The sequence below is a fragment of the Malaclemys terrapin genome, chromosome 21, assembly GCF_027887155.1.
Source record: "Malaclemys terrapin pileata isolate rMalTer1 chromosome 21, rMalTer1.hap1, whole genome shotgun sequence".
NCBI classification, from domain to species: domain Eukaryota; kingdom Metazoa; phylum Chordata; order Testudines; family Emydidae; genus Malaclemys; species Malaclemys terrapin.
The window spans coordinates 3,549,381-3,576,197 of NC_071525.1; the positions used below are offsets into that span (position 1 = coordinate 3,549,381).

Genomic DNA, 26,817 nt, shown 5'->3' on the forward strand with positions numbered 1-26,817 from the left:
GCTACGCATACCCGTTGCTACCGTCCGCCCGCCCTCGCAACAGATGATTGGTCTGGGCGGCTTTAGCGTGTGGTGCTTGTGCAGCTCCTTGTCTCCGGACGCTGTAGCTGTCCCAGGCATTCGACAAGCTTTGCTCGCACCGGGTGCGATGAGGGCTTCAGTTCAAGTCTGGGTTGATCCTTATTGGCTGTAATAGCATCTCTCCAGTGCAGATGGGAAGCTACGAGCATTCTAGCTCTCCCCATTCAGGAGTTCCTCGCATTGGGAAATTACCCAGAAGTCTTGTTCCCAACAGTCACACTCTGCGTGCTATAGGATAGGGACTCCAGGTCTCCCAGAATTTACCGGTGCAGGGTCACTTCAGTTCTGCCCAACGGCATTGCTATATGGGATATGCCGGAAAAAGACATGAATGTTTGCAGCCAGCACCCCTGTGACGGCCACCTGGCTCGGCGTAGATAAACGCTGCACATATCTCTGTTCTCCTCCACCCCAGTGTCCGTTGTAGAGCTGGGCAGGAAGTTTTCGACAAAACATATTTTCACCGGACAATGTTGATTTGTTGAAACCGTAACCGTTTGTGAGAAAGGGTTGGTTTCAACCAATTTCCTGTTTTTGGCGGGGGCGGGGGGGGGATTCAAAACGCAAGGTTCCATTTTCCACTTCGAAACGACGTTTTGTTCTGAAATTTCAGTTCATTTGTCGTAAAAGAATTTTTTTTAAAGGTTGAAATCGAAATGAGACGGCTCAGAAGTATTGAAAGAAAAGGTGTTGACTGACCCAAGCTGAATTTTATTTATTTTTGTTTTGTGGAAATGTTAGAGATTTCAACTTTTTGGCCCCATTTGGAAGGGGACTTTTACCATTAAAAAAAAAAATTTTTTTTGTGGGATGGGAAAACCGTCTCCTGCCTCGCTCTAGTCCGCTGCTCTCTGCCTTTTCACGCTCCACACATCCCATGTGGCTCCCGCTCTCTCCTCCTTCGCCGCCCAGGGTTGCTTTCCCATCTTGTGCCCAGCAGAGCTCCGGTCTTGAAGCCTGTAGGACTAGTTGTGTTTGCCTGTGGCTTTCTGGTTTCCTTTGCCTCTGCCCCTTGCCTGGGATTCTAACGAGCCGTCGCCCCCAGTAAAGACCAGAGCTCCTCTTCCCTCGTCAGAGGCCGAATTGGGGTTGCACGAACCCTCCTTAAACATTCTCAGTCTGATTCTCTTGTGGGGTCTCGGCCAGCCCACAGATCCGCCCCTCCTGTCATCAGAGGAGAGGAGACGGCAAAGGGAACGTGGGGCGGTGGATCCACAATCTAGACAGAGGGTTGCTGAGCTCTGTCCTGCCCCCTCTCCCATCGCTCGGTGTCTCCTTTGCCATGGTTCCTCCGGTGGGGTTTAATTTGATCCCCATCTGTGTCTCTCCTCTGTTCCCAGGCCGCCTCTCTCTGGACTCTCAGGATGGCGACAGCGGTTTGGATTCGGGCACTGAGCGGTTCCCTTCGGTGAGCGAGGTGAGGGCTCGCGGCTCCAGGGCTAAGGGCCAGGTCCATTTTGCACGTAGAGCAGAGAGTTGACCTCTGTGCGTTGTTGGAAAAGCAGCTTCTGGCCCCCAAGCGTCCGGCACTCGCTGAGCATGGCGGGTTGGAAAAATCAGACATAATTTAACATCAGTCTAATCGAATCTGGGAATCCCAGACCCTACAGTCCCCAAATCAGGATCCTGGAGTTCTTGCAGGAGGGGGGGCCCTGCAGGCAGAGTGAAGGTTGCTTGGGCGCCGTTGGATGTCTTGTAAGTGCAGCCGTCACTCTGAATGTCCTGGGGTTTCTAAGACTCGGGGTTTAGGATCATTGCAACATCCCTGTGAAGTCTCTTCCTGTTCAGTTATTGATCCATCCTCTCAGCCTTCACCTCCATCCTAACAGAGGGTAACGCTTTCCAGAATGACCAAGGGCCAGAGTTTTAAAAGTATTTAGGTGCCTGGCGGGAGTGTCAGTGGGTGTTGGGGGCTCAGACGCTTTTGAAAATCCCCCTAGGTGCCGAAACACCTTTAAGAATCTTGTCCTAAGTAGGAAATTTTCCCCCTTAGTCTTTTTGGTCTGGGACTTACAGAGTCACAGATTGTCATGGCACTTCCTGCAGCAGGACGAAGAGGCGATACATGGCCCCAGGAGTTTGCAGTGTCAATAAGACCAGCCAGACATGGGTGGGGAAGTGTCTGCAGGTTACGACTGAGAAGAGCAGAGGCAGGGTAGGGTGACCAGACAGCAAGTGTGAAAAATCGGGACAGGGGCTGGGGGGTAATTGGAGCCTATATAAGAAAAAGACCCAAAAATCGGGACTGTCCCTATAAAATCGGGACATCTGGTCACCCTACGTGGGGGAGGCAGGTGTGCGCACTGATCGAATGTAAACTGGTTTAGAAATTGATTTGTTAATTTGGCGCCCTCCCTGCCCCGCATTTGGACACGTTGTTGAGTCGGTTTAGATGTTGGCCTGGGTCTTTGGTGTGGCCGCTGGTCCCTTGGACCTGGGAAGCATGTGAGTCAAAACAGGGTCTGGTGCTGCTTTCGTCCCTGGGGGTTTCCCTGCTGCCCCCGTCTCGGTTGCTAATGTCGTGAGGTGGTGGTTGTCCTGAGCAGATCTCTCTGAACCGGAACTCCGTTCTGTCCGACCCCGGCCTCGACAGCCCGCGCACCTCCCCGGTCATCACCTCCAAGATGTTCCAGCACCATCGCCGCCAAGGCTCGGACACGCCCTTCCTGCCCATCGCGGAGCAGGTGAGCGGGGGGAGTGGGTGGGCCTGGGGCACACTCCCTTGTCCAGCTCTGCGGAGTTGGGTCTGATTGACAGTGACAGGCTGTAGCCGCTTCTGTCTGGGGCTGTGATCCCATCAGGGGTGGGTCTGAGCAGCACCCAAACTGCTGCAGGGAGTGGGGTGCAGGGCTCCATAGGGGGCACTCTCTGCTGGGGGTCAGTGCTCACCCCATGGCACAGTGTGCTGCAGGGAGTGGGGTGCAGGGCTCCATAGGGGGCGCTCTCTGCTGGGGGTCAGTGCTCACCCCATGGCACAGTGTGCTGCAGGGGGCTGGGTGTGGGGCTCCATGGGGGGCGGGCGCTCTCTGCTGGGGGGTCAGTGCTCGCCCCATGGCACAGTGTGCTGCAGGGAGTGGGGTGCGGGGCTCCATGGGGGGCGCTCTCTGCTGGGGGGTCAGTGCTCACCCCATGGCACAGTGTGCTGCAGGGGCTGGGTGCGGGGCTCCATGGGGGGCGCTCTCTGCTGGGGGTCAGTGCTCACCCCATGGCACAGTGTGCTGCAGGGGCTGGGTGCGGGACTCCATGGGGGGCGCGCTCTGCTGGGGGGTCAGTGCTCACCCCATGGCACAGTGTGCTGCAGGGGCTGGGTGCGGGGCTCCTTCGGGGGTGCTCTCTGCTGGGGGGTCAGTGCTCACCCCATGGCACAGTGTGCTGCGGGGAGTGGGGTGCAGGGCTCCATGGGGGGCGCTCTCTGCTGGGGGGTCAGTGCTCACCCCATGGCACAGTGTGCTGCGGGGAGTGGGGTGCGGGGCTCCATGGGGGGTGCTCTCTGCTGGGGGTCAGTGCTCACCCCATGGCACAGTGTGCTGCAGGGAGTGGGGTGGCCTTGTCCCAACCTGGCCTTGTCTCCTCAGGGTTTGGACCGGATGCCGAGGCCTCTCATCATCGGGCCAGAGGAAGATTACGATCCAGGGTATTTCAACAATGAGGTAATGGCTCCCAAGGCATCCCTCTGTCCTTGTATTTACCCCGTTGGCGTCACCAGCAAGCGCGGCAGCTGTGCCGGGGAGTAGGGGTTGGGACTTCTGGGTTCTGGCCACAGCTCTAGGAGGGGAATGGGGTCAGTGGTCAGAGCAGGGGGGGCTGGGAGTGCCGCCGAGTGTGTCCCCAGCCTCCTGGCTTTACGGAGCACGCTCCAGCTGCTGGAAGCCCTGGGTAGGGCAGCGCGGTTACAGATGTCGGCTCCGGAGCTGGGAGGATGCAAAGATGATACTGGCACGTGCTCGAGGCCACGCGCGTTTTTTGCTAGGGGCTTCCCAGCCTCCGTGCCCACCAAACCTTTGTCCCGCTCCATGCTTTCTCGTATTCGCTTTGCACGCGTCTCGTGGAGCTGATGACGAGGGCTGGTGGGTAGAAGGCAGCGTAAGGGGAACCCTTGTTCCGCTGGCCGGGTCTGGCTATCTTAGGCCTTGCCTAGCCTGAGGGTTCGCCCCAGTGCCGGGTAGCTACGCTGGTACAAACAGGCAGAGCTGCAGTGGTGGAGTCTAACTCCGGGGCTGGGCTGGTTAATAGCTGCTCCCCTGCCTGCCCTAGGGTGTATCTGCTACAGCCACCCCAGTGGCCGGAATGAGGCAAATGCCAGTCTCACCAAGGCCTTAGCGGAAGGGGGAGCCCGTTCCTTGGGCACACTCTGCCCTTTGCTCTTCCCGGCTTGAATGGCTTGTTTCCCTGCCCTCCCCCAGCAGTGCGACACCCTCTTCCAGGACCTGGGGAAGCTCAAATCCCGACCGGCTCACCTGGGTGTTTTCCTGCGCTACATCTTCTCCCAGGCAGACCCAAGCCCCCTGGTAAGAGCGAGACGCCCTCGTCAGCAACCGCGGCTGCCTCTCTGTGGGGAGGGGGTGCTCCTTTTTCTGGGCTCCATGTTGTTTGCTGACTGGGCCCATGAAGTGCGGGTTATTTCCTCCTGTGGCTACTTGCCCTCAGCCCTGCCCGGGAGCCCCGAAGGCCCTAGGTGGGGCTTAGGCAGTGCTGGACCTGGCCCCTGCTGTCGCGCGCTGTTGAAGCCAATGGACTCACGCAGGCGTGAGAGGTGGAAATGCCGTCCGAGGGCTCCGATTCCTCCCCCAGCACAGGGCACAATCTACCCCTGGAGACCCCCTATGGTCTGTCCTGTGTCCTGGAGGGATTCGCTGCTGCTGCTGCTTTAAGCGTTTCTCCTTCCTTCTTCATCTCTCGTTCTTTTTCTTCTCTCTCCCCCCGTCCTTCCAGCTCTTCTATTTGTGTGCAGAAGTTTGCCAGCAAATGAACTCCAAGGATTCCCGGGCGTTGGGGAAGGAGATCTGGAACATCTTCTTGGAGAAGAACGCGGTGAGTGCGGGAGCTTGGCAGCATTGCCAGCGGGTGTGGGGCTTTCTTCCCGCAGGAGAAGGCCGGCAAAGTGTGGCTTCGCGGTCTAACGGTCCATGTATTCAGCCTCCCAACGTGGAAAACTTTTAACCAAGGCCTTGGGTCCCCTGGGTTTTTAGCCATCAGCATAGCTGCACTGAGGCAAACTCCCCGAACAGATGTGCTTTGCACAGTAAACTGCGCTGGTGCAAACTGTGTTGCATTGTTGTAAACTGTGTCTGCGCCGGTGTTTGCCACCAGTGTAGCTACGCTGTTTGAGGAAAAGCCAATATAGACGAGGCCCGGCAGCCTGCTTTAATTGGGATGGGTGGTTTTAGCTGTGGCCTTCTCCGAGAGAAGCGATTTTTCCCCCTTGTTGCTTAATAGGCACGGTGGTAGCAAATATACTGCTTAATAGGGACTCGTTAGTTGAGTGGCAAGCGGTTAAGATTTAATCTGGTGTTTCAATTGGGGTGAAAGTCTGAGCTCTGGTCTGTTAAATACAGACGCTGCTGTGCAAAGCGCATGCCGGCGTTACTAGCACTCCCACAGTGTTTATCCTCTGACCTGGTACCCCTAGAATAATAATTCATGGAGACGTAATTGCATTTTTTTTTCCCTCCTAGCCTCTGAGAATAAAGGTGTCTGAGCTGTTGCTAGCTGACATAGGTAAGTGCGTGTGCACGTCTGCGTGTGCGTGTGAACTCTGAGGCCAGGCCTATGCCGTTAGGGGTAGTCGCTGAAGCAGCACAGTGTTTTCAGCAGCTCTAGATCTCCGCATCAGGGACCACTGGCTGTTGCCTGTCCCACTGTGCAGTGGTTCTTAGCCTTGACTGCGGCCTGCACCCCTTTGGTTCTCAGAATAGGTTCTCGCACCCCGTATCAGAAACCGTCCAAGTAGGTCAGTTCTTTAAACTTAGCTATCTTTTTTGTTTGTGTGTTACAGTAATCGTTAAAAAGGTATAATGTTAATAAATACATAGGTTTGATGAAACAAAGCAGTTGTACTTACGTGCCTGTGCTTAATTTGTGTTTTCGATGATTTACCTTCTAAAAAAATCTGGCCCTATCTTGCACCCCCAGACAGGGCAGCTCGCACCCCAAGGGGGTGAGTGCACCCCAGGTTAAGAACCACTGCACCAGTGGCTTTGCTTTAAATCAAAGTCTCTTTTATTAGAGTGCAGAACTCTACATCCTCAGAGCTTCTCTGGAGAAGGTCTGTCTGCATAGGAGAGACCTCACTCCCCCCCTTCGTATTGCCCTGCGTTAGGGAGGAAATGGTGTCATGTGGTTCGAGTTGGAGTCAGGACTCCTGGGTTCTTTTCCTGCCTCACTTGGGGAAGTCGCTTCCCTTGCATGAGCCTCAGTTACAGAGGCCTGAGGACGTTGCCATTAATTAGAGTCACGGCTGCGCCTAACGGGCCCCACTGTGTACGACCGAAGGGAGAGAGAGTCCCTGCCCCGAAGAGCTTAACATTGAACTAGACAGAGGGCAGGAGGGGAAACTGAGGCACAGAGCAAGGCAGTGACTTGCCCAAGGTGACCCAACAGGCCAGTGGCAGAGCTGGCAAGAGAAGCCAGGATTCCCAAGTCCCTTTCGACCGGGCTATGCTGCCTGTCTGTCTTACCATACCTGCTCTGCAGGCGGAGTTGGGAGGCTCAGGCCTGGATTTGCCCCCAACTCCAGCACCCAGGATATCTGCCCCAGTGCAAACGGGCAGAGTTGCGTTTTGCACCAGAGTGGCTTTCTCCTGCTTGGAACCCTGGCGAGCTGTGCTGTTGCTAATCGTGGGGTACAATGGGGATTCCCCGGCAGCATTCGGGGTGGCAGTGGTGCAGCCACCCTGCCGGCAGGAATCCGGGTGGGAGAGTCCCAGGGTAGATGAGGCCTTAAGTTCGAGGCTGCTAGCAGGGGTGCTGAGTACCTGACATTGCTGCTGGGGTGTACACCCCTGAAAAGCAGCTGCCCGATTGGCAGGCATGGCGGGATCTTTGGCTGAAACATGCCGTGTCAACACCTGACGCTGCTGGTGCCCTGGGCCATCCGTGCGCCCCTGCCCGCCCCCCAGCTGAGCGCAGCTGGTAACGAGCTTCTTTCCTCATCTCCCATCTGCGGCTCCAGAGTCTCGCCTGCGGAACGGGGAGGACGTCCGAAGCGCCTTCTCCGAGGCTCAGGACGCAGCGATGCCCGAGATCCAGGAGCAAATCCAGGACTACAGGTAAGGCCCTCGCACTGCCTCTGCTCCATGGCCTCGTCTCGGGCAGCTCTTCGCTGGGGTGATTGCCTGCGGCACTCAGGCCCGTGGGGCTGACCTGTGGCCCTCGGTCTGTCCGTAGGACGAAGCGCACCATGGGGCTGGGAAGCCTGTATGGAGAAAACGACCTGCTGGATCTGGACGGCGATCCCCAGAAGGAGCGCCAGGTGGCCGAGAAGCAGCTTGCTCAGCTGGGCGACATACTGTGAGTGCCAAGCGGCGGGGCTGGTCCCCGTCCGGCGTGTGATCCAGCCCGAGCCTGGCTCTGGGCTCGCTGACACCAGCAGAGATCGGCAGCGGGGTGCGACCGGTGGGAGCGGGAGGACTATGTAGTGGTGGGGGGGCCGGTGGAAGGAGCAGGCTCTGAGTACGTGTGTGTGTGTGGGGGGGGGGGGGGGGGGGTTGAAGGAAGGAATGGGCTCCTGGCATGCGGGGGCAGGTGGAAGCAGCAGGCGTGGGGCTGGCGGGGACCTGCTCTTTTACACCCTGTCCTGTCCCCTCTTGCCAGTGCTGGTTGGAGTAGTATTGACCCTATATCCCCACTGCCGATTTACACCGGCAGAGGATCCGGTCCCGTGCCTTTAAAGCGGCTGGTTTGAGTCGTGGCCGTGAAGGGCTAGGTCTGAGACATCGTCCCTTGGGCTCCTGGGCTCGGATCAGGCAGATTAAATGGTGTCTTACGGAGGTGGCCTGGTTTCTCACACCCCTTCCCTCTTTCCCCGCTCTAGGTCGAAATATGAAGAGGACAGGAGGTGAGTGTCTGCCTGGCACCCAGCAGTCGTGTGCATCCAGATGTGATGGTGCCATACAGATGTGGCCGTGGGGGTGGGGTTCTGGAGAGCTCAGGGAGGGAGTCCTCTCATTGCTAGATCACTCTTTCCCCTCCCAACGCCAGGGTAGGGCAAACTTGTCATCGGCTGGATGAGCGGCCCGTGGGGAAGCAGCTGGGTAGTGTCTGTTTGGGTTGTAGTGTCCCGCAGGACGGCCCCCTGCTATCGCAGAAGGCATGGACTGGCCCCAGCGGTCACAGCAAGGAGAAGAAACTGGCTCTTTTCCGGCCAGTTATCCCTGCGATGGCCGAACGAGTCCAGTCTCCTGGCACGCCAGTGCTGGCGTTGTGTCCTGGATGATCTGCAGCGTGTCTGTGTTTTCCCCTCTTCCAGCTCCCCCATGGCCTTTGCCCTCAGCACCTACATGAGCCACACGGGAATCCGGATGCGGGAGGCCCGGCCGGCCAGCTCCAGCGAGAAGTCCCAGGCCTTCCCAGACAAGGACAAGTGGCTGCCCTTTTTCCCCAAGGCCAAGAAGGTGAGTGGGGCATTGGCCGCGTTCCCTTTTCTGACCGGATTCTTCCCAGTGCCGTCAGCTCCCCAGGCCTGGCCTAGCACAGTTCTTGTCTCCACGGCCTCCCCGAGCCCCAGCGCCCCTGCAGAAATGCGTGGGAGCACCTAATCCCCATCCCTGGGGAGGTGAACTCCAGAAGCTCCCTGTTCATTGAGAAGCCAGCTCAGAATTCCCCTCCAGCCACGGCCCTTGGGCGGGACGCCTCGTCGCTTGCGTCTGGGCAAAGCGGGCACAACATGTGGCCTTTTCTGATCTGGCAGCACCTTGTGCCGGGGTACACGACAGCACAGATCCCCTGGGTGAGGGAAAATCAGGCCCCTTGTGTCTCCTGGCCTCCTCCCCGCCGTGCCTTCCGCTCTGTCCCTTTGCCCAATCTGTGTTGGTGCAAGAGCCACCTCCTCTGCTGCCCGGAGCAGCCTCCCAGTATCCCTTCACCTCCATCACCTTCCCTCCCACGCCCTTTCCCCCGTCTCTCTCCCTCCTGCCGTTTGAGCCTGGTGCTGGGTGTTTCACTCTGGGATGGGAGCGGGGGTGGTTTGTGTAGCAGACCCAGTGCAAAGTCAGGCTGACGCCAGACCAGTGGGAACTAACGAAAGCTCAATGTGACCGGCAGCTGCTTGCTCTCTCTAACTGGAGGGTGAAGACAAGGCTGAGGGATGTGTTGCTGGTGAATTTAGACACGCAGGATTGTGTGCTCATCGGTATAAACAAAGTGAATTGTGACTTGTGTTGTACTGTAATAAACTGGCTGGTTTGTTTATATATGGCTGCCCCCTCCTGGTTGGAATCGGAACTGTTCCACTGTGTCATAGGCCCTATACGTCTAACAACTAATGGAGATTCTCCATTCGCTCCAGTAATAGAGGCTTGGACTTTCAGAGCAGGCGGATCAGAGTTCTGTTCATGCTGCTCCTGGGAAGTTTGGAGTAGCTGCAGGGTGCAGCATCCTGGTAGACATGTAGCAGAAAGGTACCAAGTACGGTACCCTGGACAAAGGTGGGCCTGTGTCATTGACTCTCGTTGCACAGATGTGGGGAGAACTGTAGCACAGAGTGACTGGTTCAGGACCCCATGGCAAGTCAGTGGGGATTAGAACCCCGTCTCCCAGCCCTGGCCCCTAACCACCAGCCCACCCTGCCTCAGTTTCCTTCCTTGCAAATTAAATGCAGCTACTGCTGCTCCTTCTGCGTTAGCTCATGTTGCCCTGGGAGTTAACATGCCTCCCTTGCAAAGACTGTTTTTCCAACTCTTGTCGTGTGTCTCAGCAGAGCAGCAGCACGAAGAAGGACAAAGACGCGATGGAGGATAAGAAACGCAATCCCATCCTGAAATACATCGGGAAGCCCAAAAGCTCCTCCCAGAGTAGTGAGTATTGGGTCGTGCTGGGGGCGCTGGGGGTCACAAGTACTGCAGGAGATGCCCGATGGGGAGCTGGGTTCTTTAAGACTCTTGGGCGAAGTGCCAGAGCCAGCAGCCTGCCAGTAGGAGGCGTCACTTCTGTATCCGATGAAGTAGCCAGTTCCCGGTCCCGGAGGCAGTCATCTCCTCTGGCTGGCTGCATGAGAATCAACATTTTGGGAAGTGTAAGGCATTGTCTGTGAGCCGGGGCGCAGCCGCACAAGTGTCAACCTCTGGCCTAGATGTGACATGCACCAGGGCAATTTACGCTGCTGTCCAACTAGACTGCACTTCACTAGTGTGAATCTTTCTTCCGCTCGGAACTTGCATCCAATCCCGATGTAGGTGATGCCTGAGGAGTCTCTCCGCCTGCCTTCAACCCTTCTCCCCAGCAGGGATTCTCGCGGGAGCTCTCTCCCCTTTTCACTCTCAGGCCTGGTCGACGCTTACAATTTTGTAGTTGTGGTTATACGAGTGCTTTTGCCCCCGTAGCTTATTTTGCTTGGAGAACCAGTCTAAGCTGTTCCGGCGCAAGCCGCACTCTTCTCGCTCTGATCTGTGTCGGTGCAGCTCTTACGGCAGAGCTTGGAAGCGTGGATAAGGTCTAAGGGCTTATCCACCACGGAGCCGTTTAGTAACAGCTGTTCCGCACTGACAGGGCCTGCACAGTGTGGAGTTAGGGATCGCTCCTGGGGTAGACAACCCACAACTCTCTCATTACATCTCGCACGCGCCTGCCCGTGCTTGAGGGTGCCGTTTCCGCTCGAAGAAGCAGCCCCTACAGAAATCACACGCTCACCCACGTGCGTCTGCCGCTGAAAACCCGTCCCTTCAAACTGCTGAGCACCCAGGGGTGGGGTTTTTCAAAAGGGAGCTACCCCAGGGGGAGTCAGTGGGGGCTTCCAAGGGGAGCAGAAATCGCCTGGTGCTGGGTGCGTTTGCAAATCCCATCGGACGTGGTTCGATTTTGGCCAGTAGTTCTATGGGAAGGGGGATGCGGCAGGGGGTGGGTTGCACAGAAAGCTGATGTGGTTTGTTGGGGGTGCAAAATTGCTCTTGCAAAAAAGGAGGCTGGGCTGAGACCGTCCTAAAAACTTCTTCCACCAGCTGCATGTGCAGTTCTGAGCGTGCATGTAACAAGCATCATGCACACAGATCTAGCACTGTCCATACAGTCAGAGCCGTGTGTGTGTGTGTGTGTGTGTGTGTGTTCCCCTCGGGGAGCCCGGGAGAGGTGTTTGTGTGTCTCTTCACTGCCTTCGCTTTCCATTTCCTCCTTTGAGTTCTCATTGTGCAGCTCACACGCCCTTCTAACCTCCTTCGTTGTTGAAATGCAGGATTGATTTGACATCTCATTGTTTTTTCCTTTCAGCATTTCATGTCCCTTTGTCCCCTGTGGAAGGTAAAAGGCCTTTTCTTTTCTTTTGTGTTCAGCTTTGTTTGTTTAATTTTTTAAAGCGGGGCTTTCCCCAAAGGTCTCCCACCTCATTGCGCTGTGGCATTGGGGTGGGTGGGCGCTTGGGCAGGGCTGGGGAGGGGAGGCTTAGTGGACAGAGCCCTGGACTGGGACTCAAAATACCTGGTTTCTAGTTCCAGTTTTGCCACTGGCATGTTGGGGGACCTGGGTCAAGTCACGCCCCCTCTTTGTGCCTCAGTTTCCCCATTAGGCAAATGGGGTGTTAATGTACTGACCTGTTTTCTAAAGTTCTTTGAGATCTCCTGATCGAAAGGTGGTGATGGGAGTCTTTCCCTTGACTTCTCTGGGAGCTGGTTTGTTCGTACGTCAAAATCCTTCTGCTCTAAGGCCCAAGGCCTTTGTTTCCTTCGCTCCTGGGTGATTTGTTTTCCTGTGCCTTTGAGGCTGTTCAGTTTTCTGCCCTCTTCTCCTTTTCCTCTTGTCCGTTCAGGAAGTTAATGGACAGTGGTACCTAGTCGGCGCTCTCCTTTCAGAGACAGTGCTGCTTCATGTGCCCCAGGCTCATGCTAGGGGGCGCTGTGCTGCAGGGAGTGGGGTGGGTGATCCAGTATGGGGCGCACTTCCCGACCTAGAACCAATCTCGAGACCCTGTCCCAGCGTTAGGGTGCGCTATGCTTGTGGAAGAGGCCCAGCTGCATGCAAGACGTGAGCAATCGCAGAGAGGTTTTTTCACACCGTGCCGTGGCCAAATTCCAGTTGGGCCAGTTAGATCTTAAACTCTCCCTGCACTTTCCAGTAGACAGGTCGTTCTCCTTCCTTTCCTGCCCTGCGCCGCGACTCTGCGGCTGTTACACACCGCGAGAGAAACGTAGGCTGGAATGCTCCCTGGGCGGAAGGTCCCACTCGAAACAGGCCACTGTGTAGGGGTCAGTTTCATCTTAGGGCCTGAAATCTCAGTCCTACACGGCCCATGTAAGCCTTTTCTCTGCTGCCCGAGCAGTGGGCGTAACTCACTTATCTCCACTTCAAGGCCCCTTTTCACTGCCACGGCCATGCAAAGGGGCCGTGGTGCAGGGAAGAGTCAGGCCAATGCTTGTGTAGTGGGATGGGGCCTTTTGGGGTGGAAGGCACCGGTCTAGCTAAGAGTCCAGATGCCCTAGGACATGAGTGCCGTCGAAATGCCCCGTGCATTCCTAGAGGGAGGCAGCAGGTTGGCGGAGGGAAGAAGCTCGCTCTGTTGGATAACAAGGCTGTTAACGTGTGCACATTAATAAATGGAGATATCCCATCTCCTAGACCTGGAATGGACCTTGAAAGGTCATCGAGTCCAGCCCCCTGCCTTCTCTAGCAGGACCAAGTACGGATTTGGCCCCAGATCCCTAAGTGGCCCCCTCAAGGATTGACCTCACAACCCTGGGTTTAGCAGGCCAATGCTCAAACCACTGAGCTATCCCTCCCCCTGGGATTGGACTCTGGAGAACCTTTTAAGCCGGGGAGGGGGGCGAACAGAGTCTGCAACGGATAACATCAGGAGCCATGTGGAGAGAAGTGGGTGCCTAAGACACCTCCAGGCTTTCGGGGGAGCCCACCCCATGCTCCCGCCTGCCCTGATATCGTATGCCGCACACCTCCCACTAGATCGTAGTTCTCTAGGTCGTAGATCTGTTCTCCCGTGCAAGCTCCTCCAGGAGTAGCCGTCCCCAGGCGACCACCTGGCCTGGAGGAGACGCCCCGGTGTGAGAGGCTGGGTGGATGCTCTTAATTCAGATGGGAACAAGCTGAAGCTAAACCGAAATAAGAGCGTCCACACAGCGATTTGCACCAGGTGGACGAAATCGGTGCAGGTTTCCTGTGTAGATGAGCTGCTCGGCATTCCTCCTGCTGTGTGATTTAATCTGCAGCCTGGTTCTGCAGGGAAACGCAGTCCAACGTTGGGAGAAGGGGGACCCTCCCGAACCAGGGGGGTCCTGAAAACTCCCCAGAACCGGGTCACTGGTTTAGCGCCAGGCCGCCCGGGTGTACTGCAGCTTTGTAGCCACTACGCATCACGGGGCTGCACTGATTTCGGACCCCGCTGCCGAGCGCCTCCAGCTGGCGGTTTTTCATACGCCGTCTGCACAGAGGCAGGGGGTGGTAGCTGGGGGCTGGTGGCAGCAGGGACGGGGGAAGGCCGGGGAGTACGGGCTCCAACTAGAGACGGGTCCTGCCCTGCCTCCCAGAACCCCAAAAGCGCCCACCCCACACCAGCCATCTCCAACCCATACGAGACCAGCCAGACCCAAGAGGGTCAAACTGCTGGGGTTGGGCTCACCACTGCTAGGATGTATTTAGCCCCTGGGGGGCTACGTAATGGGCTTCAGGTTAACGATTTAGCCATCAGTACCTATGTCTCATGTCTGTCCATCTGTCCTCCTGTCCCTGACTGCCCCGTCCCACCAGTTAAACCCGGCAACGTGAGGAATATCATCCAGCACTTTGAAAACAACCAGCATTGCGAGTCCCAAGAGCCTGGCACGCAGCGCCTCTCCACCGGCAGCTTCCCTGAAGAGCTGCTGGACTCGGACAGGTAGGGCTGCTGGGGGGTGGGGTTCTAGGTTAATGAGATGGGTTCTAGCTCCCTGCTGGGTCCGGGGTTCTAGATTAATCATATTGATTCTAGCTCCCTGCTGGGTCCGGGGTTCTGAATTGATGAGACGGGTTCTAGCTTGCTTCCCCGCACGCACATGCGTTCTCAGCTCTTCCGGCCTGCGCAAAATCCAGCAGTTCCTTGCATCTCGCCAACCCCACTCCCCCGTGCAGTTCCAGGTCAGAGGTCAAGCTGGGCCGGTCGGAGAGCCTGAAAGGGCGGGAGGAGATGAAGAAATCGCGCAAGGCAGAGAACGTGCCACGGTCCCGGAGCGACGTGGACATGGATGCCGCAGCAGAGGCCACGCGGCTTCACCAGTCGGCGTCGTCTTCGGCATCCAGCCTGTCCACGAGGTCAGAGCCCAAAGCCCCGAGCCCGCGGGCAGGGGGACGAAGGCCTCCAGACAGTGCCTCTCGTCTGTTTCTATTGGAGGTTTCAGTTGGGCCCGATTTCCAGTCGGATTTGGGAGCTGAACTCTCATGAGCTCCCAGCCAAAAGTGTCCCCACTTGGGTCTGTTTTAATCGAGCGTGGGGCGAGAAAGGCCAGCTGCCCAGGGAGGTGCTGGGGGCCCGGTGGGTTGGTGGGCAGGCAGGGGAGTCAGCCGGGGTTCCGTCGTGGAGTTTATCCAGCTATGGAGAGGGGGAAACTCCCGAATTGGCTGGAGAGATTTAGGGGTCTAGATTCCATTTTCAAAAGTGTCTGACCCCCTCCCTCCCCCGCCTCGTCCCCCAGCACTGTCAGCTGGTCCTGAGGAACCCCCCTCCACACACACCCAGGAGCTCTTCGGAAAGTTTTTTACCTGGTTGACAGAGGCCAGGTTCCACCCCCAGGGACTCTCACTTGAAGGCCCCAATCCTGCCAAAGTTTCCTCCCCAGGCTGTCTTTGAGCCTGTGATTTTCAGAGGAGCCTGGGGAATTGTGCAGCCACCCCCGCCCTCCCAGTCCCCCGGAAATCCCAGCCAGTCACTCTTGGCAGCTTTGGGGGCGTGTAGTAAATGCGGAGCCGGGAGCTCAGACGCGGCAGGGTGGGAGAGCAAAGGTCTCTGGGATACCATTGCTCGGGGATTGAGTGCAGTTGTCAATTGCGTCCCCAGGTCCCTGGAAAACCCCACTCCTCCCTACACACCCAAGATGGGGCGCAGGTGAGTGACCCCGAGCTCTGCATGCTCCAGGGGCAGGGTGGGGGGAGTTGGGTTTCGTGGTACGGCCAAGCTCCTGGAATCCCCTGAAACGTCCCAGTTTGAGCCAGTTCTCCTGCCTGTGTCTGCCTTCCAAAGGACCCTACGCGTTCGGGTTGGGGGGTGAAGGTGAGTCTGTGGCCCCCTCTCTCCCCCCGCCCCCAGTGGCTGGGTCACGTAAGAGGTTAACGAATCTTCTAGCAGTGCCCGCTAGGGGGCTTTAGCCCTTTAGCTCAAGCATTAGAGATTTATGCTCTTCAGGGTGACGGTCCCAGGTTCGAGCTGGCTGCATGTCAGCTGGATTGGGAGTGGGATAGGGGCACCACATGGGGTCCATGCACAGCTGCAGGGAGTAACCTCCGCCCCTCCCCCCCAATATCCTCCCAGGAGCATCGAGTCCCCCAATCTGGGCTTCGGCACCGACTCCTTCCTCCCCCACCTGCTGGAGGATGACCTGGGCCAGCTGTCGGACCTGGAGCCGGAACCAGACTCTCAGAACTGGCAGCACACGGTCGGCCGGGAGGTCATGGCTTACCTGACCCACAGGGAGATCGACCGCCAGGAGGTGATCAACGGTGAGGAATCCTGCGGCTCCTCTTCCCTGGGGGCCGGGGTGACAGCGTCCCCGTGGGAGGGACTGATGGCAATGGCAGGCGCGGGGTGCGGGTGCCGGGGTAGATCTGGGGAGGGACAGAGCTGGTACATTTGGTGGCTTTGCTTGAAGTGTGGGGCCCAGGCTACCTTGGCGGGGTGGGGGAGTGAGAGCCGGGCTGTCTCTGAACCCCTCCCTCTCTCCCGCCTGGGGGCAGAGCTCTTTGTCACGGAGGCGTCTCACCTGCGGATTCTCCGAGTCCTGGACGTCCTCTTCTACCAGCGGATGAAGAGGGAGAACTTGCTGTCGCGGGAGGAACTGGGGCTGCTCTTCCCCAACCTCCCGGACCTGATCGACATCCACAGTAAGCCCCTGAATTCCCTGGGGTCTCCTTCACCCCCTAGGGCTAGAAATCCCCGGTGCCTGTCTCTTTAAGGCCCGGCCTGCTGCCGCCCCTCGGCGTTTGCGCCGAGAACAGCGATTGGAATCCCAAGTGTCCCACATTAATGCATCTGTCACTGCCGGCGGCTGGTCCCGAAGGGAATTTAGCTGTAAGGCTTGGGTCTTCGTTTGTTTGCTGGCCTGGTGTGCGGTGATCTACAGGCGGTCAGACTAACGGCTCTGCTGGTCTCTTCTGGCCTTGAACTCTGTGACTCTAGAGGGGCGTCTACACGGCTCTTCGGGCTCGCGGGGCTACAAACAGTCACGGGCTTCAGAGCCTGACGTCGACGTGGCCAGTTTTAGCACCGGGCCACTCGGACTCTCTTCTGCTCCCTGTTGTCTCTACGGTCACCTGTCCAGGCTGGCTCCGGTACCAGACAATAGTCAGGCTGCGTGTGGCTATCTGGGGCAGACACGTTAAACGTACAAGCCAGGGTAGCTGCACCCTCTTGGTAGTAAATGACTGAGACGGGCCTGTGCAGGCCTGTCCATGCCTCTCTGTCATTGGGTGCCTGCTGCTGAGAATGGAGGCAGCTCGCTCCAGGAATTGCCACTGCTCCCAGGGGTATCCGCTGCTGGCTGAGCGTAGGAGACCTGCACCGGAGGGGCTGTTGGAAAGGATTTCGGGGTGAGGAGCTCACAGGGACGTGACGAGAGAGGCTGGCCGGACGGTGTCGGGTGCATGGCGGTCGGTTACATCTGAAATGTAGGAATGGTCTATGTGGAATGTAGGTCAGCAGATCTCCCGGGCAGGGGGGTGCTGCCCCTCCTCATTAGAAGAGGACGTATTTAATTTCTTTCTCCTTTCCCTCACGCCCCCTTCACTTATCCCCTTTCCCCCTTCCCGTCCTTGTTCAGATTCTCTGTCTGAATCCATGAAGAAGCTCCGAGAAGAAGGACCAATCATCAAGGAGATCGGGGATCTCATGCTTTCTCGGGTAGGGCCTGGAGAGCTACCAGGATGGTGGGTGTGTGGGGGGGTCTCCCTGTCCCCTGGTGCAGAAGGCCAAGGGGCTGCGCAGTGAAATGAACAGGCGGCACATTCAAAACCGATAAAAGGAAAGACTTTTTCACTTGCTATGTGATTAGCCTGTGGAACTGCCTGCCACTGGATGGTGCTGAGGCCAAGAACTTAGCAGGGTTCAGAGAAGGACTGGACGTTTCTGGGGATAACAAGACTATCCAGAGTTACTACAGCTCATGCGAACAACTTACGCCTTCCTCTGAAGCAGCCACTGCCAGAGACAAGATCCTAGGCCCCTGGGTCTTTGGGGCGAGGGGGTCCCGGGCAGTGCTGAGGGGCTGACAGCTCAGCTCTGGTCCTTTGTCTTTCCCCGCCCCCAGTTCGACGGGCCGGCGCGGGAGGAAATCCAGCAGGTGGCGGCTGATTTCTGCTCGTACCAGTCCATCGCCCTGGAGCTGATCAAAACCAAGCAGCGCAAGGAGACCCGCTTCCAGATCTTCATGCAGGTACCGCGAGCTCCGCTGCCCTCTTCTCCCCCAGCCCCCCCGGCTGGGACTCTGGGCTTAGTGATGAACTGCCAAACTAGTAACGACAGGTTCCCTCCTCCTCACCCCACGAGGGGGTCGTGGCCCCCCCCCCCCCCGGGACTCCTGCCCCATCCAACTCCCCACGTTCCTTGACGCCCGCCCCGGGACTCCTGCCCCATCCCCACCCTTCCCTTTCCCCTGACTGCCCCCTGCCGCCCCATCCAACACCTCCTCTCATTCGTGATGGCCCCCCGGGACCCCTGCCCCATCCAACCACTCCTTCTCTCTGTCCCCGACTGCCCCTGGAATCCCTGCCCCCCACCGCCCCATCCAACCCCTGCTCCTTCCTGACTGCCCCCCTCCCGGGACCCTTGCCCCCATTCAATCCCCCTGTTCCCTGCCCTCTGACTGCCCCGACCCCTATCCACCCCCCCACAACCCTCCAAACTCCCCTGCCCTCTTCCAACACCTGCTCCCTGCTCCCTGCCCCCTTACCGCGCTGCCTGGAGCCGCTGGGGCTGGAGCCAGGGGCGCTCGGCCGGGGCCAGGCCGAAGGGAGCTGCTCGGCCGGGGCCGGACTGGGCTGCGCCGCACCTCCCTGGAGCCCTCCTCGCACCCCCGCCCCAGCTTCCCTGCCTGCTGCTTGTTTCAGGGTTCCCGCGAACAGCTGATTCACGGGAAGCAGGGGGGAGGGGGAGGAGAAGGGGGGCAGAGCGGGAGCGTTCGGGGAGGAGGGGGAAGTGAGCTGGGGCCGGCGGCGGGGTGGACAGCTGCCAGAGCTTTCGTTAAATTTAGAAGTCCTTAGAACCGGTTGTCCCAGTTCTAAAAGGGCTTCTAAATTTAACAACCGATTCCGGCGAAGGGGTGGGAACCGGCTCCAGCTCACCACCTGTCCCCCTCCCACGGTGGCTGCAGCGCTGTCTCTCCCTCCATCTCCCCCCATCCCAGGAAGCCGAGAGCAACCCGCAGTGCCGACGCCTGCAGCTCAAGGACCTGATCATCTCCGAGATGCAGCGCCTGACCAAGTACCCGCTGCTGCTGGAGAACATCCTCAAGCACACGGACGGTACGGGGGGGCTGACAGCGCGGCCACATCCCCTCCACGCCCAGCAGAGGGGCCGAGCGGGGCTGGGCTGCGGCTCTTCTCCCTGCAGGGGGGACTCCATGGGGCAGGGCAGTGGGGGGAGCCTGCCTTGCTGATGGCCGCCAGGCGGGCAGGGGACTTTAGCTCACGGAACTCAGCAGCAGCCCTTCCTCGTGGCCCAGGTGGGTGCCTGGGAGCCGACACGGCCATTGCCGTAGCCCTGTCTCCCCCAGAACGGGAAGCCCAGCTGGCCTGCGCCCACTCCGTTAGGTGGGGCGCCATTGCCCTCGAAATCCAGGGCGTTTTGCCCCGGTGTGAGAGAGAGACCAGAACTTCCAGCACGGCCTCGCCCCCCTGACGCCCTCTGTCCGCCCGCAGGCGGGACCCCGGAGCACAAGAAGCTGTGCCGCGCCCGTGACCAGTGCCGGGAGATCCTCAGGTACGTGAACGAGGCGGTGAAGCGGGCGGAGAACCGGCACCGGCTGGAGGCCTACCAGAAGCGCCTGGATGCCACGTCTCTGGAGCGGACCAGCAACCCACTGGCGGCCGAGTTCAAGGTACCGCCCGGCTGGAAGCGAGGGAAGGGGGGACTCTGTCCTGATTTCCCTGCATCCCCAGCCGGGGAGAGCCAGCAACTAACCGTGCCTTCCCCACTGTGCCCAGAACCTCGACCTCACCTCCCGGCGCATGATCCACGAGGGGGCTTTGAGCTGGCGCATCAGCAAGGAGAAGACGTTGGGTATGTACCTCCCAGCAGGGCCCGTGACTGACACGTCCCTCTGCCTTCAGTCCAAAACCCCCACCCCCGAGAGCTCCCCAGGACCCTGGTCTCCAAGGAGCTGCAGGGGGGAACTCTATTAGCTGCTAGCATTAGCAGGCTTTTATCCACTGGGGATCCTCCACTAGAGGGACCCCCGATTGCACCATTCTTCCCCAGCAGGGGTCAGCTTTCCGCCTTCTCGATTGGCCCCGAGAGAGCCGGGGGTGGGGCGACGCAGCAGGGCAGGACAGAGCGTGGGGATCTAAGGTGGGGGGGACTTGTCTTCAGGCCTGTGTGTTGCTCGCTCCCCATCAGCCCTGCAGAGGACGCTGAGGAGCCGGTTAGTCCCTGTTCTCTGAGACTGGGCTGGGGAATGGAGCCCATGGGAGTTAGGCCCCTGAGTTCTTTGGACTTCCAGCGAGAGTCTGGGGCCAAAGGTTTGCAAATTCCCGCCTAGGGGCGGATCTGGCCTGTCCCTTAGTGCTCACGCCAGACGGGTCACCCTGGGGCAGCCTGGCTCCCGCGTCACCGTAGAGGGGGAACCAGAGGAGCTGGGTGACCGGGTCTGCGTCCGGCCTGTGCAGATCTGCACGTGCTGCTGCTGGAGGACCTCCTGGTGCTGCTGCAGAAGCAGGACGAGAAGCTGGTGCTGAAATTTCACAGCAAGACGGCGCTGGGCTCCTCGGACACCAAGCAGACCTTCAGCCCCGTCCTGAAGCTCAACTCCATGCTCATCCGCTCCGTGGCCACAGGTAGCGAGCGGGAGAGGCCTGGGGTGCTCTGCCCAGGCGGGTGGCTGGCGCGGGCATGGATGGGGAGGGGGAATCTCGTCTCCCCCCCCCCCGGTAGGGGCGTGGGCATGGGAACAGCTCCGAAGCAGAGCCCTGTAGGCTGTGGTGCCCGAACATTCCCTGTAGCGTCCCGTCTCTCCTCTGTGCAGACAAACGAGCGCTTTTCATCATCTGCACCTCGGAGCTGGGGCCCCAGATCTACGAGCTGGTGGCGCTGACGCCCTCGGAGAAAAACACGTAAGGGCGTAACGACGGGTGGAGAGGGAGGGGCTGTGGGACGTTCCTTGGGGCATTGGGGGGATGAGAGGAGTCCACGCACCAAGGTAACTAGCATGTCCTGGGGCTGTGGTGGCAGGGGGCTGCAGGTCGGGAGTGAGGGGCACCCGCAGAGCTGGGGAGGGTGCCCACGGCTGGAGTAGTAGGGGCTGTGGGTCAGGAGTGAGGGGCGTCGGTAGAACTGGGAGGAGCAGGGCTGGACTAGCAGGGGGCTGTGGGTCGGGAGTGAGGAGCACTGGCAGAGCTGGGGGTTAGGGTGCCCTCCCCTTGGTGCAATCCTGTCTGTGTGAGGGGGTGGAGCCCTGCGAGGGGTGGGGGCGGAGCCGAAGCCCTCGGGTCTGGGCTCCGAGCAGGCAGCAGCCGGTGGGTGCCGGGGCCGTAACACCCCCTCTCCTCGGCCTGGCAGGTGGATGGAGCTGCTGGAAGAGGCGGTGCAGAGCGCCATGAGGAACGCCACCTCCCCCCCCAAACGCAGGGCCCGGGAGCTGCCCATCCACAGGCCGGCCCCGTCCAGGTGAGCAGCGCCACCCCGGGGGCCTCGTTGCAGCGGCCGGGGGGCGGGGCAGGGAGGGAGGGAGGGAAATGGGGACATCCTGGCCGCGGGGCCTTTCAACAGCCACAGCGGGACGGGTCTGGCCTAGAAGTTCAGGGGCAGCAGGGAAGGGGGCGGGGGCACGGCCAGGTCTCCATTCCTGCTCGGAGCACTTGGGGATTTCTCTCCAAGGCCTGCCCTGGCTGAGCCGGGCACAGAGCAGACTGAACCCCAGCCCCAGAGGCTGGCTCGCTGTCCCCCTCCAGAGGCCAGGGCAGGAATAGAGCCCTGCGAATCTCACGCTGCCTTTAGATCTAGAGCAGGGGTCAGCCACCTTTCAGAAGTGGGGTGCCGAGTCTTCATTTATTCACTCTCATTGAAGGTTTTGCGTGCCAGTCATACCTTTGAACGTTTTTAGAAGGTCTCTTTCTAAAAGTCTGTAATATAGAATTAAACTATTGTCGTATGTAAAGTAAATAAGGTTTTTAAAATGTTTAAGAAGCTTCATTTAAAATTAAATTATAATGCAGAGGCCCCCGGACCGGTGGCCAGGACCGGGCAGTGTGAGTGCCACTGAAAATCAGCTCGCGTGCCGCCTTCGGCGCATGTGCCATAGGTTGCGTACCCTTGATCTAGAGGGACCCAGGTTCGATTCCCCCTGAGGCTGGGCGGCTGCCCTGGGAGACCAGCCCGGGGGCCACGTGTCTGGAGGCACCGGCCTCTGCAGGGCCGAGTCCCTCCCTGCTGCTAGAGTGGCTGGTGGCTCAGAGCCGTGGGTAATTAAGGCCCCGATCCTGTGGGTGAAGTGACGCCTCCAGCCAAGTCAGCCTTGCTCCACGGTCCCGCTTTGGCCCCCGGCTGTTTGGCGTGCCCTGCCACTGCCCATCTAACTCGGCTCTTGTCCCCGCCAGCCTGGTGCTGCAAGATCCCGACGTCTCCCCGATCCTCTCCCAAGCCGACAGCTCCGGGGCAGAGGTGGACGATGTCTCTTCAGGTGAGCTCCCCTCCCAGCTCGGGCGCCCCCCACTCCCTCTGCCAGGGGGCTCTGACAGCCAGCAGCTTCCAGCTGCCTGCTGTGGGGCCCGGAGCAGCAGCCCATATGTAGGTGGCGCAAGGGGAGCATGTGGGGTGATAATGGGAACCTCCTGTGAGAGGATCTAGGTGTCTGACCGGCCCCACTCCAGGCTCCCAGTTCCCGCTGCACGCTCGGCTCACTCTGATCTCCTTGTGACGGGCTGGGGGCCGGCCCCCAGCCACTCCCCCCCACCCCCGTCCTTTCTGGGCCTGGCCCTCCGCCGCTGCCTAGTCCAAACGCCCCTCTGTGATCTCTCGCCCCTGCCCAGCGGATGACAATCCCGACTTCCTGGGCAAGGGGAAGCATCCGGTGCTGCCGGAGGAGCCGGAGGCCGAAGGCAGCGAGGAGGAGGAAGAGGGGGAGGAGGCGCCGGCTGCCCCTGTGCCAGCACAGAGCTCTGTGGAGTTAGATGAAGCTGGAGCGTCCGAGGCCCCGGGGCCCAGCATGTGCCTGTCCCTCCCGGGACTTGTGTTGACAGAGGGACTGGCCGAATCAGCCCTGGAGGATGGTGAGTGAAGGCTGGGTCGTGATGCTGCCCATGGGGGCCCATCCCTGGGGAGAGAGGAGGGAGCGGCTTCTCTGAACCAGAACCTGGGTTTGAGCCGTCCCAGTCTCTTATCACACACCCAGAGAGACACAGAGACACTCTCTCTCTGTCTCTCTGTCTCTGTCTCTGGGCTCCGCCGTCTCTAGCCCAGTGCGTACAGAGGAGCAGGGGGAGGCTGAGGGGTGTGGCTGAGCTGGGAGAGAAGGGGGTTGTGGGTCAGGATTGAGGGGCACCGGCAGAGCTCTGGAGGTGGGGTTTGCCCTGTGCCCAGTTCGAGCTAGTGCTACCAGTCCCTTCACTCTCCCAAACCAGTCGGTGCTTCCCCCCCCAAAGCTGTGGTGAGAAGGTTGCTTGGAGCCCAGGAGGGTTTCTCTGCCCCGTGGTGCTCTCGTACCCCATCGGGCCAGCTGTGTCCAGACATGCCCCTTCCACGGGTGCTCCGGGAGATCTAGAATCAGACCAGGCACTTGGTTCCTGTTGGGGGAGGCCTGGCGGGGCTCTGCAGCGCCCCCTCTGGCTGAGCGAGGAGGTGCATGCGTCAGCGCCGAAGCCAGCCTGCATCCAGCCCTCCGGGTGGGGGATTCCCTGCCAGGGCCCGGCCCAACCTGCTCGTCTTCTCTCCCCCTCCTAGTGGAGAACCTGCGGCATCTGATTCTGCGCAGCCTGCTGCCCTGCCGGGACCCGGAGCCTGAGGACGACCTGACCCCCACGCCCTCGGTGGCCGGAGGAGCCGTGCAGCCCTGGGACGCTGTGCTGTCCAGCCAGGACTCAGGCTGCCAAGAGCAGTCGGTGGAGCCCTCCGGGCAGGGCGGCCCCACCACGGACAGGGCTGGTCTCCCGGGCCACTCGCCCAGCGGCAGGACGGAGACGGAGACGGAAAGCCGGCCGAGCGCGGGGGACGTGGAGGAGCCAGGCTGGAGTTCGGACGGCGGTCGGGAGGCGTCCCAGGAAGTGGAGAGACCCCCAGCTGCGGAGGGGCAGGGCGGCTACAAAGTGGTCCGGAAAGGTAGGGGGAAGGCGGGGCCTCCGGGGGGGTAGCTCTTCTCCAGGCTTCAAGGGCTGTTCCCTGCTGTTGCCCCCGGACTCTTCTCCGCGGGGTTTGGCTACCAGGACAGCAGCCACTTTGCATGGCCATCTGCTGGGTCAAAGCCGCGTGGACTCCAGCGGGCTCCTGTCCCCCCGCCGAGGGCGGTGATTCCCTTCCCCTCTGTCCAGAGGAGTGTTCGGCGAAGGGCTGGTAAGTGAGAGAGCCCTGGGGGTACGCGCCAGCTCCTGACCGCTCGGATGCGCCATTGATTACAGCATCCATCAGACCCTTGAGGCCCCAGCCATGGGTATCAGCTGTGATCCCGGGGGCGCCGTCCGGCCCCATCTCCTGGGGCCCGGGGGCTGTGAAACCAGTCGTGTCCGTGACTGGCTCCTAGGGCAGCCGCTCTCCTTCTGTCACTAAACCCCTGCCTGCCTGGCGAGCCTGGTGATTTGCATGAGATCTGCCACCCTTGGGCTGTTGCAAACCCTCTCCTCTCTCTGTCTGGGCACAGCTGGTGATTGGGTTCTGAGTCCTTCAATCAATCAATTTCTCTCTCCCCCTCTCCCCCCCCCCTCGACATTTTCTCTTCTTCCCTCCCTGCTCTTTTCCCTGGTGTCTCTGCACAGCTGAGGTGGAGGGCACTCAGGATGCCACGCCCTTGGCAGACAGCAGCCAATCAGAAACTGAGTTGCATGAAGGAGGCGGAGCTAATGTAGATGGTAAAGAAAAAAAACAAACCCTTTTTCCTCTTGGGCCCCGAGAAAGGCTAGAAAAGGGAATCGCAGAAGGACTAAGACAGGAGGCAGGGGAGAGGCCGCTGGCCAGGCCAGGGGCAGCTGGGAGGCAGGACTCCTGGGTTCCATCCCCATCTCTAGGAGGAAGTGTCCTGCTGTGCAGCTGGGCAGGTCCTTGATGGCCTGGTCCCGTCCTGGTTTCATCAGGAGTTGTTTGCCTGAGAGGCGACTGTAGTAACTGGCTTGTAGGTGGCAGGACAAGGCCGAATGCTGCTCGCCTGTATGAAATGGCTCCCTGCACATACCCAGAGCTGGTCCACCAGCTTCCCTGTCTCAGATGAGTCCCTGCTCGAAGTAATAGACTTCAACTCCGGGGCGGTGTTCGACTTGGTACCGCTCGACATTTGGATTGAAAAGCTAGGATTAAATGGATTAAAAACTGGCTCACTGATAGATCTCCAAATGTAACTGGGGAACTGTCACGGAGCGGCGCAGTTTCCCATGGGGGCCCACGGGGATCAGGTCTTGGCCCTGCGCTCTTTAATCCTTGACGTGGCTCAGTTGGGCTGAACAAGGAGAAGGTTAAGAGGAGACTTGATGGCGTCTACAGGCACCTACACAGGGAACGAATATTTAATAATGGGCTCCGCGGCTAGCAGAGAGGGGTCTGACATGAGCCAGTGGCTGGAAGTTGAAGCGAGACAAATTCAGATTGGAAATAAGGCGTCCGTTTTTAGCAGCTGGAGCAATTGGCCGAGGGTGGTGGTGGATTCCCCGTCACTGACTGTTTTTGAATCAGGGATGGGAGGTTCTTCTAAAAGCTCTGCTCTGGGGCATTATTTGGGGGCGGGTCTCTGGCCTGGCTATGCAGGTGGTCACAATGGTCCCCTCTGGCCTGGGACTCCATGAATCTGTCTGGATGCAAAGGGGGGGAGGGAGCTGGATTCGCTACCTGAATCCTGGCTGAATTTTTCAAACCTGGGTGCGGAAAGTGACGCACCTAAATCAACAGCAAGCTAGTAACAGATCAGGGGGTTGCTTTTGCAGCGCTGCTGGGCGAGGGGGGGGTGCATACCCCCTCTGGCACATCAGGGCACTTGTCGAAGGGTGGAATTTTCAGAAGCAGCCCCACTGCCTTTCGAGGCTGGTTACGGTTCTGAATAACTAATCACCTGAATTAACTGTTGCCTCCTCTTCCCCCAGCATTTTTCAGGCATAGATCTCCAAATGCCTTACCAGGGAGGTCGGTATCTTTATCCCCATTTGGCAGATGGGGAAACTGAGGCACGTGGCCATGAGGTGACTCGCCCCTGGGTCACCCAGCAGGCCCATGGCAGAGCTGGGGTTAGAACTCTTGAGTTCCAGTCCAGGGCTCTAGATACACTAGGCCATGCTGCCTCCCGGTTTAGGCACGGTCTGTTTTGAAACCAGGACTTGGGACTTTTGAAAACGTTGCGTTAAGAACCGAAAGCAGACAGGGCTAACGAGGTCTCAGTGATGTCAGTGGGCTTTGAACCAGGCTCTGATTTTGAACAGATCGGCCCTGTAGGTTTCTACAGGGAGCTCAGAGTCCCCTGGGTCCTGGACTCACAAGCTAAACAGCTTTTCTACCCCCTCTCCTGTAACGCAGGGAATTACTTCTACGTCAGCATGCCCGCCGGCCCCGCAGAGTCCTCCACCGAGCCCCCCGCCCCCAAGCGGCCAGCGAGCCCCGTGGAGCAGTCCCCCAGCCCACCCCACCCCGCCCTCGGCTCCCGGCAGCACGACCAGGACATCACGCCGGGCCCTGGCAGCCTGGATGGGGCCCCACCCCCCGAGCCGCCCGCCCCCAGCCTGGTGATCCAGGACGTTGACATGATCTTCCGGACGATAGAACAGCTCACGCTGAAACTCACCAGGCTAAAGGTGAGCGGGAGGTGGGGAGCTGTCATAGGGGGGGATCGGGGGGGACTAAGATCCTTTCCATTGAGGGCAGGGACTGGCTCTGCCAGGTGACGGGAGCAGGGAAGAGAAGCTGCATCTGGTGCCACAGGGTGGGGAGCCCAGACCCAGGCAGGGTAACGCCCCGCTGGAGCCCAGAGTGGCGAGGGCACCAAGGCCCTGTTACATAGCGCT

At 59.4% G+C, this 26,817-nt stretch overlaps 1 protein-coding gene across 1 annotated transcript in view; it reads left to right on the forward strand.

Moving 5' to 3' along the window:
- Positions 1-26,817, forward strand: part of ARHGEF11 (Rho guanine nucleotide exchange factor 11) — an 80,694-nt gene that overhangs the window by 49,577 nt on the left and 4,300 nt on the right. The window contains exons 11-40 of the mRNA XM_054010752.1: positions 1,422-1,498; positions 2,628-2,765; positions 3,657-3,731; positions 4,485-4,589; positions 5,014-5,112; positions 5,757-5,799; positions 7,253-7,349; positions 7,468-7,590; positions 8,114-8,137; positions 8,549-8,693; positions 9,995-10,094; positions 11,500-11,529; positions 13,984-14,110; positions 14,344-14,523; positions 15,266-15,313; positions 15,737-15,924; positions 16,159-16,305; positions 17,241-17,320; positions 17,727-17,852; positions 18,822-18,939; positions 19,336-19,514; positions 19,621-19,696; positions 20,302-20,469; positions 20,658-20,745; positions 21,191-21,298; positions 22,228-22,310; positions 22,660-22,899; positions 23,570-23,944; positions 24,595-24,687; positions 26,333-26,607. Of these exons, the coding sequence (XP_053866727.1) occupies positions 1,422-1,498; positions 2,628-2,765; positions 3,657-3,731; positions 4,485-4,589; positions 5,014-5,112; positions 5,757-5,799; positions 7,253-7,349; positions 7,468-7,590; positions 8,114-8,137; positions 8,549-8,693; positions 9,995-10,094; positions 11,500-11,529; positions 13,984-14,110; positions 14,344-14,523; positions 15,266-15,313; positions 15,737-15,924; positions 16,159-16,305; positions 17,241-17,320; positions 17,727-17,852; positions 18,822-18,939; positions 19,336-19,514; positions 19,621-19,696; positions 20,302-20,469; positions 20,658-20,745; positions 21,191-21,298; positions 22,228-22,310; positions 22,660-22,899; positions 23,570-23,944; positions 24,595-24,687; positions 26,333-26,607 (3,755 nt within the window). The remainder of the gene's footprint in view (positions 1-1,421; positions 1,499-2,627; positions 2,766-3,656; positions 3,732-4,484; positions 4,590-5,013; positions 5,113-5,756; positions 5,800-7,252; positions 7,350-7,467; positions 7,591-8,113; positions 8,138-8,548; positions 8,694-9,994; positions 10,095-11,499; positions 11,530-13,983; positions 14,111-14,343; positions 14,524-15,265; positions 15,314-15,736; positions 15,925-16,158; positions 16,306-17,240; positions 17,321-17,726; positions 17,853-18,821; positions 18,940-19,335; positions 19,515-19,620; positions 19,697-20,301; positions 20,470-20,657; positions 20,746-21,190; positions 21,299-22,227; positions 22,311-22,659; positions 22,900-23,569; positions 23,945-24,594; positions 24,688-26,332; positions 26,608-26,817) is intronic.